The sequence below is a fragment of the Cheilinus undulatus genome, linkage group 11, assembly GCF_018320785.1.
Source record: "Cheilinus undulatus linkage group 11, ASM1832078v1, whole genome shotgun sequence".
Classification (NCBI taxonomy): Eukaryota; Metazoa; Chordata; class Actinopteri; order Labriformes; family Labridae; genus Cheilinus; species Cheilinus undulatus.
Genome location: NC_054875.1, coordinates 33,742,950 through 33,757,076, shown reverse-complemented (window position 1 = coordinate 33,757,076; position 14,127 = coordinate 33,742,950). Strand labels below are relative to the sequence as shown.

Genomic DNA, 14,127 nt, shown 5'->3' with positions numbered 1-14,127 from the left:
TGCTGAAAGGCCACAACTTTAACAGGTCAATAGACGACAGGTTTCCAATGGCAGTCTAATTCAATCAGGCTGGGATGAATGGTGTATGTTAAGGGTTGGGGGTTGATTCTTGCCTGCATTCATTCAATATACATTTTGCTGGACAAAAACCGAGGCATGAATCTTATCATCATGCTGTATAGTCTATCTGTGGAATAGAACTGGTGTGGATTAATTTGAAGTTAAAATGTCTCTAAACCTTTGTCTTTATTCTTCCTAATTATACACTGCTTTTGTTCTGTGATCACATTTTCATTTGTATGCAGAGTTTAATGACCCTCAAGCATCTGAAGGTCTCTGAAATCTAAATGTAAAAGCTTTAGAAATGCAGAGCAGCAACCTGAAAACAAAATTTGTTTCCTTCATTTCCAAGAGGATTATGGAGATCTTAGTTTTAGCAATAGAGTCTAGCCCGTAGAAACAGCTGATGTGCAGCATTTGCATGTTAAATTATCCAGCTGTCCTCACATTAGGGGTCAGACTGAAGAACTGAAAAAACACTTGTGACAGCAGTGAGGGTTGAAAATATAAATTAGAGACGACTAAAGGAAGAAGAGTGAAAAAGGGCAAAATCCAGGAAATATGCACCTGAGAGATACTATTTTTGAAGCTGCTCTCATCGCTGCTGATCATTGTTCTCGCTATCATCATTAACTAAAGTAAAATCCATCACATGCTGTTTATGGCTTCAATCTAGTCCGGCGCAGGTGTGCCTATTCTTCATTTAGACATGCAGTAAGAGTAGAAAGAAAGAGCTCATTGGTCACAGCAGAGAAAGCATTCTCAATCAAGTCGAAGCTCGCCTTGCATATAATGCTCTCTATTTTGATTCCCTCATGTGACAGATGGTACAAAATGTGCCAAACTGTGCAAAAAAGTGCTGACGACAGACTGACGCTGGTAATCATCAGTGGCACAAAGTCTTTGTCAACTTTTCAGCACAGCACTTCTTGCACAGTTGGGAAACTTGCGTGTTATTTGTCATGTTAGAGCAAGTTCTACTTTAAGGAAAATCTTTTTTTTTTTCTCTTCAGCAGTTTGTGGCTGTACTGAAATGACTCCAGACAAACACCGACTGATTTTGAGTGATATTACTAGCTGATGTTAAAGCTGTAACCTGTCTTTTACTAACAGCTTTGGCTTAACATCTAACGAGTCACTTAGCAGGACAACTATATACTGAGTATGTTAACATGATCACATTCATCTGATACCTCTGAATAGTTAGGTAATATCAACTCTGATTTGATGCAGTCATGCACTTCAGTAATGGGCTAAAAAAATCTTGTTTTAATGATTCTTTCAACAGCAGGATTTAAATGTGTCAGATTAACATCAGAATTGGCCAGTATCGGCCCTATTGACAAAAACTGAACACTGAAAAATAATGTGTCATTGTTTATCTCAGTGGTCCTATTTTCCTTTGAGTCCTCCTACTTTTGTCTGAGAAGAGCTGAACCACCCTATGACCCACAGGAAAAAAGAGACGTTAGACCTACATTGATTTTAATTGTTTCATTGATAAAAATCCAAACAAAACAGGTCTATCCATGTTTTTCTTACCCAAATTGCTCAATATAAACAATTTTATCAGTGATTTATCATGATTTCAGTGGGTTTGTATAGATCTTATTTTGAAAACCTCTGTGGAGACAAAGCTTGGGATCCCAGACTCCAGGTTTAGGACACAAAAAATATTCTATTGGGCCCAGTCTTACTAATATAATTGGAGGTTTGTCTGTCTGTCTTGATTTGGATGCCCCTCTGTTGCTCCAATTGTCCTTGAAACCACTCAGGAGACTTCATGGGTGCACTGATTTGAGAAAAGTGCCATAAAAAATTTAATACTCCTAGATTTTCAATAAAATCCAAATTTTGGTGCATTTTGCTTCAGTTTGCCCCCCAGCAGGGGACGTAACAGTCCTGACTCATTAGCTAAACTGACCTCTCAGCGTTATGTACAGAACAGCTCTTGTTTAACCTCTAAGGGTGTTTTCACTCCTGAATCTCCTGATGGTGTGGACAGTGGTTTGTGTTTTTGTTCCATGGTTGGTTTAAGTATCACACCGTAATAATTGCTAACAGACTTTACATGGCAAATATCGTCATCAGCTTCAGTCTCTACAGTTTACAGTGATTGGTTAGTAGGCCGGCAGGTGCCTGATGTCACCATGTTGAATAATGCACTTTGCTTGGAAGAAGAAAATAAATGCAATAGGTGTTATTGTTGATTTACACCTACCAACTGGAAGAGCAGTACCTGAGGCTAAACTGAGTTCATTTTATCAGGTTCTTCAGTAGATGATAACTTTATTGTCATAGACAGGAAAGGACACACACCTTCATATAGCTTACTGCTGCCATAGTTTCTTTACCTTCAGGTGGAACTGTTCTCTCTGTCCTCTTGTGTCCTCTCTCTTTCATCCTTTTGGAAAGCAGTTGGAAATGTTCTGTATTTTTATGTGTTTTTTTGTCCAGATGGACTTTTATCACATCCTCTCCTCCTCACCCCATGTGCTTCTGCGGCTCATTTTGTTTTGGTGTGTGATTTCCTTTTTCTGGTTCTCAATTTCCTGTCATTGGATGTCCGAACCATTCAAACTAATGTTTTCCCATCGGTCATGATCCGTACTGTGGATCAGTTTGGCCAGGACCGACACCACCTCTTTTGGACAGACCAAGATTAATCAGATTAATACCGCATCATGCTGTTTACAGGACTACTTGAGTGATCGGGTTACTTTAGAAGTCAGATAGTAATAAGTTTATGGGTGTGCATGTTGATTTATTACTAAATAAGTCCAAAGATACCTAGAGAAGATCCTGAAAACCTTTACATAACTGTCTGAAATCACTGTTCCTTACTGAACTTCTGGTGAAGCTGCTCCATCAGTGATGAATCCAGTAGGTTCAGGTTTTCTTGCAGTTGATATGTAGCAACCTCTAAAATCAAAGGATTGTAGGATAACTATAAAGTGTACATTAATAATTCTTAATTCAATTTATGATCTTTCTTCACAGTAAGAGATAAGATGGAAATCATATTTTCTGTTGGTGTTAGTCACTATTTAAAGCAGAGAAACCTCTGTGTTTGTGTCAGAGCTCTTCACAGTGAATGCAGCCTGTCATTTAGTCTAATTTGACTTGCTATCTGCTTATTGGTTTGCTATGTATTAAATCAAAGATGTACTCATGGGGAAAATATGATTTTAAAGAGTAATGAGTGTTATAAATGTCAACACAAATCAATATCTATTAGGATGACTAAAATCTGACTTGGTCTATGTTTTCTGCTTGACTTGTTTTTCATTCAAACTGATTATACTGTATTGCATTAAAGTCCTCATGTCAGCCTTTATCCTGTCTTTCTCCTCTCTTTTACCTCTTTCTTTCATCCTCTTTGATAGTAAGAGACTTCCTTTCTGAAAAGGAAAGCAAAAGGTTATACAGATTGTTTATTTCCTGATTATATAAATCCCTCCTCAAGATCTAGCTTTATGTCCTTGGGCATCTGTTGGCCAGTCTGAACTTTTCCACACTTACATGCATACTTTGCAGTGTGAAACTTGTATTGACATACGGCCTACTTTGCATAGTCAAACCCACAGGGGCACAGCTGTGGGGGCTATGGGCACATCAAAATGCCAATCACATATTCACTGCAAATTAGTCTTCAAATCCATATAAGCCACTGATAGCTGGGAAGAAAAGCACCAATCAGCGATGTGGAAGGGGTGGGGTGATGTTCTTTACTTCCTTTAACTGCAGAGTTATTTATGTGTAGCACTGATCAGCAGGGTATCTCTGCACTGACCCAGCAAGTTCTGGAAAGGCAGGCAGTGCTGTCTTTTCATTACTGTTTTTTTAAATGAAAAAAAAAATAGCGAGCATATGACATCCATGTCTTCAATTTTACCCCATAGCTAGTGTATCATTCTGGTGTGCAGAGAGAAAGTGACACACGGTGTAGCACCCTGCTGTGTACTGCAGGTAGCTGTGCGTCAGGCTAATTAATTAATCCATAATAAACATTATGCCTTGTTATATCAAATTAAATCACAGTTATGTAGTGCTGTCTTTAATTTAGCCTTGCAAGCTCCTTCAAATATGCAACATCAGCTGCACATATTGATATGTGCTGTCTGTTTACCATGCTGTCTTTACCTCCAGAGTAAATTTTAAAATAACTGGTAAAAGTGTTTCTACAGCAGCACTTTGTTGAGCTCCTTATGTGCAGCCAAAATCCAGCATTAAGTGCATGTAAATCAGAAGAGGTGCTGGAATAAATGAAATGCGTGTCTGATGCCCACCAGTTACCTGTCACGGCTGCTGTCTTAGTAGCTCAAACTTGTAAGACTCATGGTTTTGGCTTTCATTATAATCCCTGTAAGCTTCAAATACATGGACAGATCCAATGGGTTTTGAAATGCTGTTACATAATAGTTAAGATTTTTTAACACACAGACATGGAAGTATGTGTCAATTTACAGCTGCAGGCTGGCACAGACTCTGTTGAAGAAAAACTTTTTTAATGATAGGTGTACTGTGTTTAAATATTATACCGAAAGACAATGAAGGGCACACGAGACTGACAGATCCTTGAATAACTGTCTGAAGACCTTTAGTTAGTTTGCCAGTCTAGAGTTGTCTAGTTTGATGTAGTGCTGGGCAATTAATCAAGTTTTAATTTCAATCACCATTACGGCTTTCTAAAAAGACAAGATGCTTGTGATTGAATAATTATGGCATCTTGTTAAGCTCATTTTCCCAGGTTTTGTCAGGTAATAAAAGTTTAGTTTTTTTTTTTCTTATATTTTGTTAATCAAAGTCCTGTTTTTTTTTATCCAATGTTATTATGTCTTTACTTTTTACTCTTTCTTGCTGAAGAGAGACAGGAGACATGGGGACAGAGTGGGGGAAGACATGCACCATGACCAGTGCATTTAGGACTGTAGCATTAGCATGCAGGCACCTGCTGTTCCAACTGAGCTAAACTGGTGCCCACCATTTTCAATTTAACTTTATTCTTCCCCCCTTTCCAGCACCAGAGTTATGTGTTCAGGTTGTCCATCCATCTTCAGTGAGGGCCATTCTTGTTAAAGTGATTTCTAAGGAACACGAAGAGAGATTTGCTTTAAACTTTCCACAAATTTCCACGTTGACTCATGGATGAATTGATAAGATTTTGGAAGTTGAAGGTCATGGCCACTGGGCCTTATGTTTATCCCTTGCTTTTGAACAATATCTCATGAACTCTCTGTTGGGAAAGAACAATCGTTTGTCGGTGTCTCAAAAGTCATGCACTTAGATCAGAAACTTGACAAAGTCTTGCTTGATGGTGTGTGATAATCATGATCTCAGTATCAACATAATCACATTTGTGTTTTTGTTTTTGTTTTTTGGGGTTTTTTTTGGGCCATAATTAAGCAGCCCTAGTTTTAGGCATTCCCTAATAGGAATCAGGCATTTCAAGGCCAATTATCATTCAAAAGTCGCTGGCATTTTCTCAAGTCAAATTCTCCAAATGCATCTTCAAAAAAGATCTCACATTTTTGTTTTATATGCAAGTAAACACACATCCTAATTTACCTTTATAAGACTTTAACAACATGAAAAAGTGATAACAAACAATAGAGAGTGAAAAAAGGAAATATTTGCACAAGTGCAACAAATGAGGGGGATTTCTCTCAGATGCATCAGGACTGGTTTGTTAACATGATGCTGATACATTATAGATTTAGTGTTGCAACTGCTATAATTTCAAATCAAGAAAAAAATACAGAGTAGAATAGATTGCTTCATCTATCTAATTAACAGTATTAAATAAAATAGACCGTCCCTCAAGTTAGGAGATGAGATATTCTCCTAGCACCTCTGTAGTCTAAAACACAACAGTTCCAACGCTCATTCTCAGATGGTGCACTGGTGTGCTTTGATTTAAGTCTAGGTTTTACATGGGAGTTTGTACAACCATACATTACTGCTACAACTGTACAACAACTTAAGATACTGTCTGTCACACATGTAAAAGAAGCTATTTTGCTTGGATAGGAAAACAGTGTGCCATGGGATTTCAGCTTGATCTTAGATGTATCAACTCCTCTGTGAAAGGAACATGTGAAAGCCTTGTCAAAGCAATAACCACTCACCTGGCCTCTAGACTTCAGTCTAACACCCTCTGGCCCCACCAAAGAAAACAGATACTCAAAAGTGGCATGCTCATTTTTAACACATTTCAGGTCTTGTATTTACAGTGCTTTTATTTTTCTTCATTAGTGACCCATGTGACTGCTGATCTGTCGTCACTGACATGTAAATATAACTGTCCAAATGCTGTTTTGAGTGTTTTTCCTTAGTCTTGATTTCTCTTAATTAGACTTTGTAGACTGTGAAATTAGATTGCCTCTCTGGGTAAATAAAGTGGCCAAAACTGAACCGAATCTGCATGGAGGTTTTGAAGCCAATCTGTGGCGGCTGCTGTGTTGAAAGCAGTCTCAAACTATCTTGAGATCGGACTATAAAAGAGGGGGAGTTTAGGTGAGTCTAATGCCATGGTTAAACAACTGTACCATGCTGGAACGTAGTCAGCCATACTCCTAACTATGAATAACTCATTATCTTCTCAAAGCCAAAGTATAAAAAAATAACATGATCATTCAGAAGCTAGAAGTAAATTTTGATCTGAATTAATCATGTACTGTAGTTACTACAGGCAAAATAGGCTGTTCTTTTCTGAAAACATTTGGGAAATTCAACATCTGTTTAATGATATGGCAGACATAAGCCTTTCTTTTACAAAATAAAAGACAAAAGGAGCAGGCTACTGGCCAGTAACAGCGAGGAGTTGGGTAATAAGGATATTCTGAAGGTTTTGAAGTGGTGAGAGTTTGTAAGCCTTTAGGGTGAGAAGGAAATGGACCAAGGATTTTCTTTTAGTGATAAGGCTGACTGCACTGGGCTGTGAGAGTGCTTCACTAACTAATTATTTGAAGCCTCCTCTCAGATTAGGATAGACGTTCAGAGCTTATGGACAGTCGCATAGCAGACAATCAGACCATGTAATAACCAGAGGGCCAATATTTGCTCAAATCCACTGTAACACCTCACAAAACAAAAGTGTGTAAAGCTCTAATGCTCGGTCCAATCCCACGCCACACTGCCTTGATAAACACTGATGCCACCCCCACAATGGGCGCCATCTTTACTCTGGCAATTAGGCAGAGCTTTGGATTATCGCTTCCTCAGTCCAGCACTCCACAAATCCACCTGGATTCAATTATTCCCCTCCCATGTCTGTGGCCATTTGGGCTTCTCTGGCACATGGCCAGGAGAGAAATTGTTCTGTTGGATTTCAGTCGCTGAAAGTACAAAGTTATAACAAGAAGTTGTGAAAACTGCCTCCCTGTAAGTTTGACTAGTCTATTAAATTAAAAAGAAACATTGGGATCTTACAAACACTTGTCATGTAAATGTTTTATGAGAACAATAAGCTAAGTTTACTGTATTTTCTCCTGCACAAACGTTCCTCCTTCAATCTGGTAATTTTTGAATGCGTCTTTGTCTCAAAGCAGCCCATGTTTTGATCCACACCTTCAGGGCCAGGAGTGTCTCTAGTGGGCTCTGGCTAAGAACCTAAAATGATTACTGAAAGGATTTGATTTGCTTTGTCTTGCTGCACCTCACAGACATTACTTTTGCTTATTAGAAAGCTTGCTCAGGGTAAACTGCATAAGAGATCAAGGCTTTCCAGGGGTCTGGAGACTCTTTCTTATTCTTCTCCTCCGTTCAGTTCATTTGCTACACTGCTTTTTTCTCTTCTCCTGAACACAAAAACGCTGCTTTGTGTTTGTGTTTGTGTGTATTACCGAGCTCCCCTGCTGTTTATGTCACTATGTTTGTTTGCATATTCAAGCACAAGAAAGTGCACATGACTTTGGTGAAGTGGATATTCTTTGCAGGTCTGAGATGAGAGACCCCCCTCTGGTTGTGTGCAACCTTCCCCCCTTGTCTATTTATCCTCTTGGGTGGCTCGTTTCCCTTGCAGCAAATCACTGCAGCTGCTGTCATCTCCTGCATTTTATGTGCCTGCTATACAGCCTGCTGTCAGCTCCTTAACACATTCCTCTGTGTGTCTCCTCTCTTTTATCTGCAGATACCACCGTGTCACCACAAAAAGGTAAGACAGCACTCCATCAGTCACCTGTGGATCCCCATGCATTCTCACATGGGTGGCATGTGGGTGTGTTGCTCCATGCCTCTGTGTGTGTGTTCTCAGTTTTTGCTAATGAGATGAAAAACAATCCACTATGTTGTTGATGTTGATTTGAAACTGAATCATCCAGTGTTTCTGTTACAGAACAATCTGTTTGATTACGAAGTCAATCACTCACACCCACTGACACCTAGACTAAATTATCCAGCTCTCCCGCTATGATCGACAGCCTACAGCCTGTGTTTATGCATCGCTTTCTGTAAGTCTCATGTTAGGTCTAATCACAGTTCTGTTCCGACTCCTCCACACTTTCATGTGCTTGTTAATGGGAGGTTGGGGGAGGTGATGTTTTGCATAGCCGATCTCCAGGAAGACAAGAAATGTAGGAGGGGGAGATGTTTGTAAGGATGTTACTGTAGCCTGTTCTGATTTGGAAAAGTTGATGGGGCCACGCAGTCAAACTGTCTAAACAGCTCCAGGGGTTAGGAAGTGAGTGGCAGCCTGCAGGTGTATGCACCAAGCAGTCCCAGCGTTCTCGTCTTCATAGTGAAGGTAAAGTAGTGGCAGAGGGTGTGTCACGCTCCGTGATTGCAAAACAGGAGCAGACAATCACTCAGGAGGACTCCCCGCTGATTTTGTTGAAACTTTCTTTGGTTTCCAGCTGTGCTTATAAGAACTTATCTGTTGTTTTGCACCAGCCTTTACAGAACAGTGCAGAGCAGCATACAGGTGAAAACATTTCCATTGTCACCTGGATCTGATATAATGTGCACAACATGTACATTTGAAAAAGCTAAACAGCAGGAGATTGAACATTTCTCACCAAACAATGCTTCAGATCTGTTGTAGACAGAACAAGAGGCATTGATAGAGTACAACTGGGTGACAGGCTGCACTTGGAGTGCCCTCACCCGCACATATTCACACAGATTCGTGCAGCTTGTGTATGGGAGGACTATGTGGTGTATGATGCTGTCAGAGGGGCCCATAAAGGTAAGTGATGTTGTTGCCTGGGCCTCCCACTCTGATGAATGTTGGGGGAGAGCAGAGGCTGGCATGGCGTACATCATCCCTCTGCAGCCGCATATACACACTCTTCTGAATGAGAGAGGAGATAAGTAAGGCCACGCATCCCTGACAGCGGATGAATGCTCACTTTTGTTAGCATGTGTGTGTCCATGCCTGCGTCTGACTTTTATGTGTTTGTATGTCTCTTTCTGTGGCCCATCTGGTTTCCTCAATTCAAATTTGTTCAGCGACAAAACATTCAGTGTCTCTCTGTGTTACACATCGAGCATGCCAGGTGGGAAAAAGCCCCACTGTTTTTCATCCATACACTGCAAGTTATAGATTGTTTTGCACTTGTGACACTGCTATTGGTTCTGGAGAGCTAAAAGGCCTTGAGGCCACCATTTGGTACATAAACCATGAGTCTATGTGCACATCTCTGCATTCAGCAGTGTGTTTTTGAGTGGGCCTGAATGAAAAATGGATAAAACAGGACATTTGTGCACACTGGCAATGTCAACTCCCCACAGTCTCAATCAGTTATTATTCAGCATGAGTGATGTTGGTCTCACATCTGTTCAAACTGGTACAATGCTGCTGAATATGTGTTGGGCTGAAGGCCAGCACATCATAATAAGGTCCACAGTAGTCATGCTGTGGTTGAATAACCTTTACTGTTGTACCTCACCAATAAAATGATTAATACAGGACCTCATTATAAGATGACCTTATTCTTTAGTTCTAGTCTTCTGTGGAACATCCCTACTCTCTGCCCCCCCTACCATGACATCCTTTATCCAACGCCTCACAGCCTCCTTACTCTCCTCCCTCTGCTCTGCCAAATGAAGTGTATTTATGGCACCTGTGCTGGAAAAACAGTCTCCAGGAGTCGTCCCTCTAATTTCATTTTCAAAATGCCAGCAATAAATTTATCAAATGGGCTGAATCGAATCGGAGTCACACGCAGTGCCATCCGTCATGGGCTGTCCCTCTGGGGTCTGTGGGCGTACTTAAGCCGGCCAAAAACCCTCCGCTGGCAGGAGAAAAAGACCGAGTGTGAGGAGGAGAGTGGGGGAACCCAGATGAATTAATGGTGAAATATGCTGAGAACAACGATGTGTGTGCATATCTTTATGTGCTCACATGCAAGCGTGATTTAGCTTGGATGCAATTGTGCACAGAGGTCAGTGCTAATTCTTCAACACAGAGGAGCCTCACTCTGTAATCTCAGAGAAGCACTTTGCCTGTCGATGCTGCCGTGTAATAATTGATTAATTGCAAGACAAGTTAATTGATTGTTTTGCTGGTTTTGCATGTGTAAATCCCTCTTAGTTCAAACACCACTTTGAGCTTCAACCCTTTCCCTGCCTCTGAACACTCCAGGTTCACACGCTCTGTGCCCTCCCTTTTCTCTTCCTCTGTGCAACTTTGGCACCTTTACCGCTCTGTTTAAACACCTTTGTCCGTTGGCTCCTTTTATTTCACCCCTCTTTTCCTCTGCCTATCTCTCCCTATCCTCTCAGCATTTATCAGTGTGCAGGTTAAGCCAGGCGTGAGTGAGGGTAAAGCAGCTTAGTACTAACAGGGCTAATGAAGTCAGGCCCCTTATTCCTCTGACGGGGATCAGTGGCACTACTCTGTGAAGCCTGTCAGCGTTTAATGATTAGATGAAACATTCAGACACCCGCCAAGAGAAGACAGGCACACTGATATGTGGTAATACCCAGCTGCGGTGTCTTTCATGCATATCAGCTAGCGTTTATGCATGTGCACGTACACAATGCACAGACATATGCATTGCATACACACACTCACACCCCTCCCACTCCACAAAGGTGTGGATTTATGGCTCTAGCATGGTATCAAGGGTATACACACCAAAGTGATTGGAAGAAACACTGATGACAGAAAGACTCAGAGACAACAATCTGCCATTGATTCCTTCTATGTGCAGGAAGGCGGAGAATAAAAGCAAGCCGCATGAGAGAGATTTACCCTTCGCCTTGATGAGCAGATTGCAAACAACTCCACATGCTCCATTCATGATGCATGCTGTGATCCATGAATTTCACTGCGTCTCAATCCTGCTAAAAAGAAGCATGATAGAAGATCAATCAGAAGGCTTACATTTGAAAATCTTTTTGAACATTTCAAGCCTCATCTCTTACTTATTCTTCATCTTATTAGAGCAAGTTACCTTCTTTGTGGACATGCCTGGCAACTTAATGTTGGCTTCTTCTGAAGTGTGTACAACCTCAAGTCTAAAAAATGTTGGGGCACTGTGTCAAATGTAAATAAAAACAAAATTCAATGATTTGCAGATCTCATAAACCCACCTTTAATTCACAATAGAACATAAACAACATCTAAGATGTTGAAAAACAAGGCATTTTATCATTTCATGACAAATAATACCTCATTTTGGATTTTAATGGCAACAACACATGTCAAAAGTGTTTGGGATGGGGCAACAGAAGGCTGGAAAAGTAAGAGGTAGTAATGGAAAACAGCTGGAGGAGCATTTTGCAATCAATTATGCTAATTAGCAACAGATCAGTGACATGACTGGATACAACCGGAGCATTTTAGAGAGGCAGAGTCTCTCAGGTTAAGATAGTTCACCAATCTGTGAAGAAGTTAAGATAAGATAAGACTTTACTGTGTGTGGAACAATTTCACAAAGATGTTCCTCAGTGTAAAGTTGCAAAAAACTTTAGATTTCCCATCATCTACGGGACATTTTATCATCAATAGATTCAGAGAATCTGAGAAATCTCTGTGGTCAAGGGACAAGGCCAAAGGTCAATATTGGATGCTTGTGATCCTCAGACAGCACTGCATTAAGAACAGGTTTGATATTGAACTGGAAACTGCTGCATGTGCTGAGGAACACCTCAGCCCAGTGCAAGTAAAAACTGTATCATGCAATGAAGAAGCCATACGTGGACGCAATCTTTATATGCCCCCGTCTTCTAGGGGCCAAAGCTAATTTAAAATGGACTGAGGCATAATGGAAAACTGTTCTGTGGTCAGCTGAACCAAAGTTTGACTTTTTCTTTGGTAACTACAGACACTGTGTCCTGCAGTGTCCATTCAGCTTGTTATCGGTGCACACTTCAAAAGGCTGCATCTCTGATGGTATGGGGTTGCATTAGTGCCTATGGTATTTGCAGTTTACACATCTGGAAAGGCACTATCAGTGCTGTAAAGTGTAGAGAGGTTTTAGAGAAATATATGAGTCCATCCAGACAATGTCACTCACAGGGACTGTCTTGCATATTTCAATGAGACAATGCTTAATGACATACAGCAACCATCACAACAAAAGAAAGAAGCTCATCTCCCAGATTTTTACAGACTGATCTTAAAAAAGAGAGGATGCTGCAGAATGGTCAACATGGCCCTGTCCCTCCTTTTTTGAGACATGTTGCTGCCATCAATTCAAAATGTGCTCATATTTTGCATGAAATGTTAAAATGTCTCAGTTTTAATATCTGGTGTGTTATTTATGTTCTATTAGTGATAAAATATGGGTTTATGAGATTTGCAAATCACTGCATTCTGTTTTTAATACATTTCACACAATGCCCCAAATTTTGGGAATTACATGTCCAGGTCAAAGTGGGAGGTTGTTTGTGCCTCTAAATGCAGACAAAACTGAGTGACAGAGGAAATGGTCGGGTCAACAAGCTGCCTGTTTATCAGACTGAAAGTGTTCCTCCGAGGGCTTGGCCACATTTTGCCACATTAGACACACATGCTTATTTAACTGTCAGCTGTCATCTACACAAGGAAACTTCCTTCTTCACATCATCTCTCTTATTTCTCTGCCTTCAGCCCCCTTCTCTCTGAGTCACTGATGTAGTACATCTCCTTTATCTCATTTTGTCCAGTCTCTCCCAAATAAAAACATTTAGTAACAACTAAATTGTAAACTTCTTCTCTCCTCACACCAGTAATTTCTGCCTCATGTGAAAGTACATGTTTAGCTTCATGTCAATCTTGAAACACAGGATTTGAAATAAATGTATGTGCATTTCTGACAATCTGTGACCGCAGCTCCCACACTCTAGTGTTACTCTTGGTTGGCAAAGCCTTTTCTTAAAAGTACTTGGTGAAACTACTTGAAGGGATATTTCTACAAGGAAGCACTCCCTTCACATCCAAGAACTTAAGTTAAAGCAAAGCTGCCATGAAGAGAAGTGGACTCAAAGCTTGTTAGTTCAGATTTTGATGTTATAGTTTTGTCTTACACTATCTGTAAAAATGACCAAATTGGATGGCGGATGTCCTATCTGATGTTTAATTTACCATGAATGTCTTTTAAATTGTTTTTTTGAAGTTGTTAAAAAGTTAAGCTAATGCAGTCTGATTATGAATGTATTTGCTGAAGCTAATCACTGTTAATACATTTTATCTAACGCCTGAAGCTGGTAAAAATGTCTACGTTTATTAATAATTCATCCTCAACTTTTCGTCTCTCCTCTGGTGATGATTTGGTAACTCCAGTAATTAGCTTAAGGCAACTTCTGACAGCACAGCAGAGGCTTACACAGAACACATGCAAATAAGAAAAAAAGATATTTTTAATCTGAACAAATAATACTCAAAAGCCGGGTCCAGAAGCTACACAATTGGTTTATGGTTGCCCTGCTGGAGAGAACATTAATATTCAACACAGAATTTAGAAATTCTCTAAACTGGTTACTGATAATAACAATGCGGTAATCCTCATGTGATCTTCCCAGCTATTAAGAGCCTCGTAAGTCCAGCTCAATAAAGCCTTTCTGACAGAGAGAAATGAGTTTGCTCTATTGTTTGGTGATGTAATAATGAACAATGATTTTCTAGGGTGTGAATAAAAATAG

At 40.2% G+C, this 14,127-nt stretch overlaps 1 protein-coding gene across 3 annotated transcripts in view; it reads left to right on the top strand.

Annotated features, from left to right (window-relative positions):
• LOC121517208 (cadherin-4-like) overlaps positions 1–14,127 on the top strand; it is a 353,586-nt gene that overhangs the window by 160,520 nt on the left and 178,939 nt on the right. For all 3 annotated transcript variants that reach the window (XM_041798801.1, XM_041798800.1, XM_041798799.1), the window contains one exon: positions 8,192–8,215. Coding sequence is in view for 1 of the 3 variants with exons in the window: in XM_041798799.1 (XP_041654733.1) it covers positions 8,192–8,215 (24 nt within the window). In the remaining 2 variants the exon portion in view is untranslated. The remainder of the gene's footprint in view (positions 1–8,191; positions 8,216–14,127) is intronic.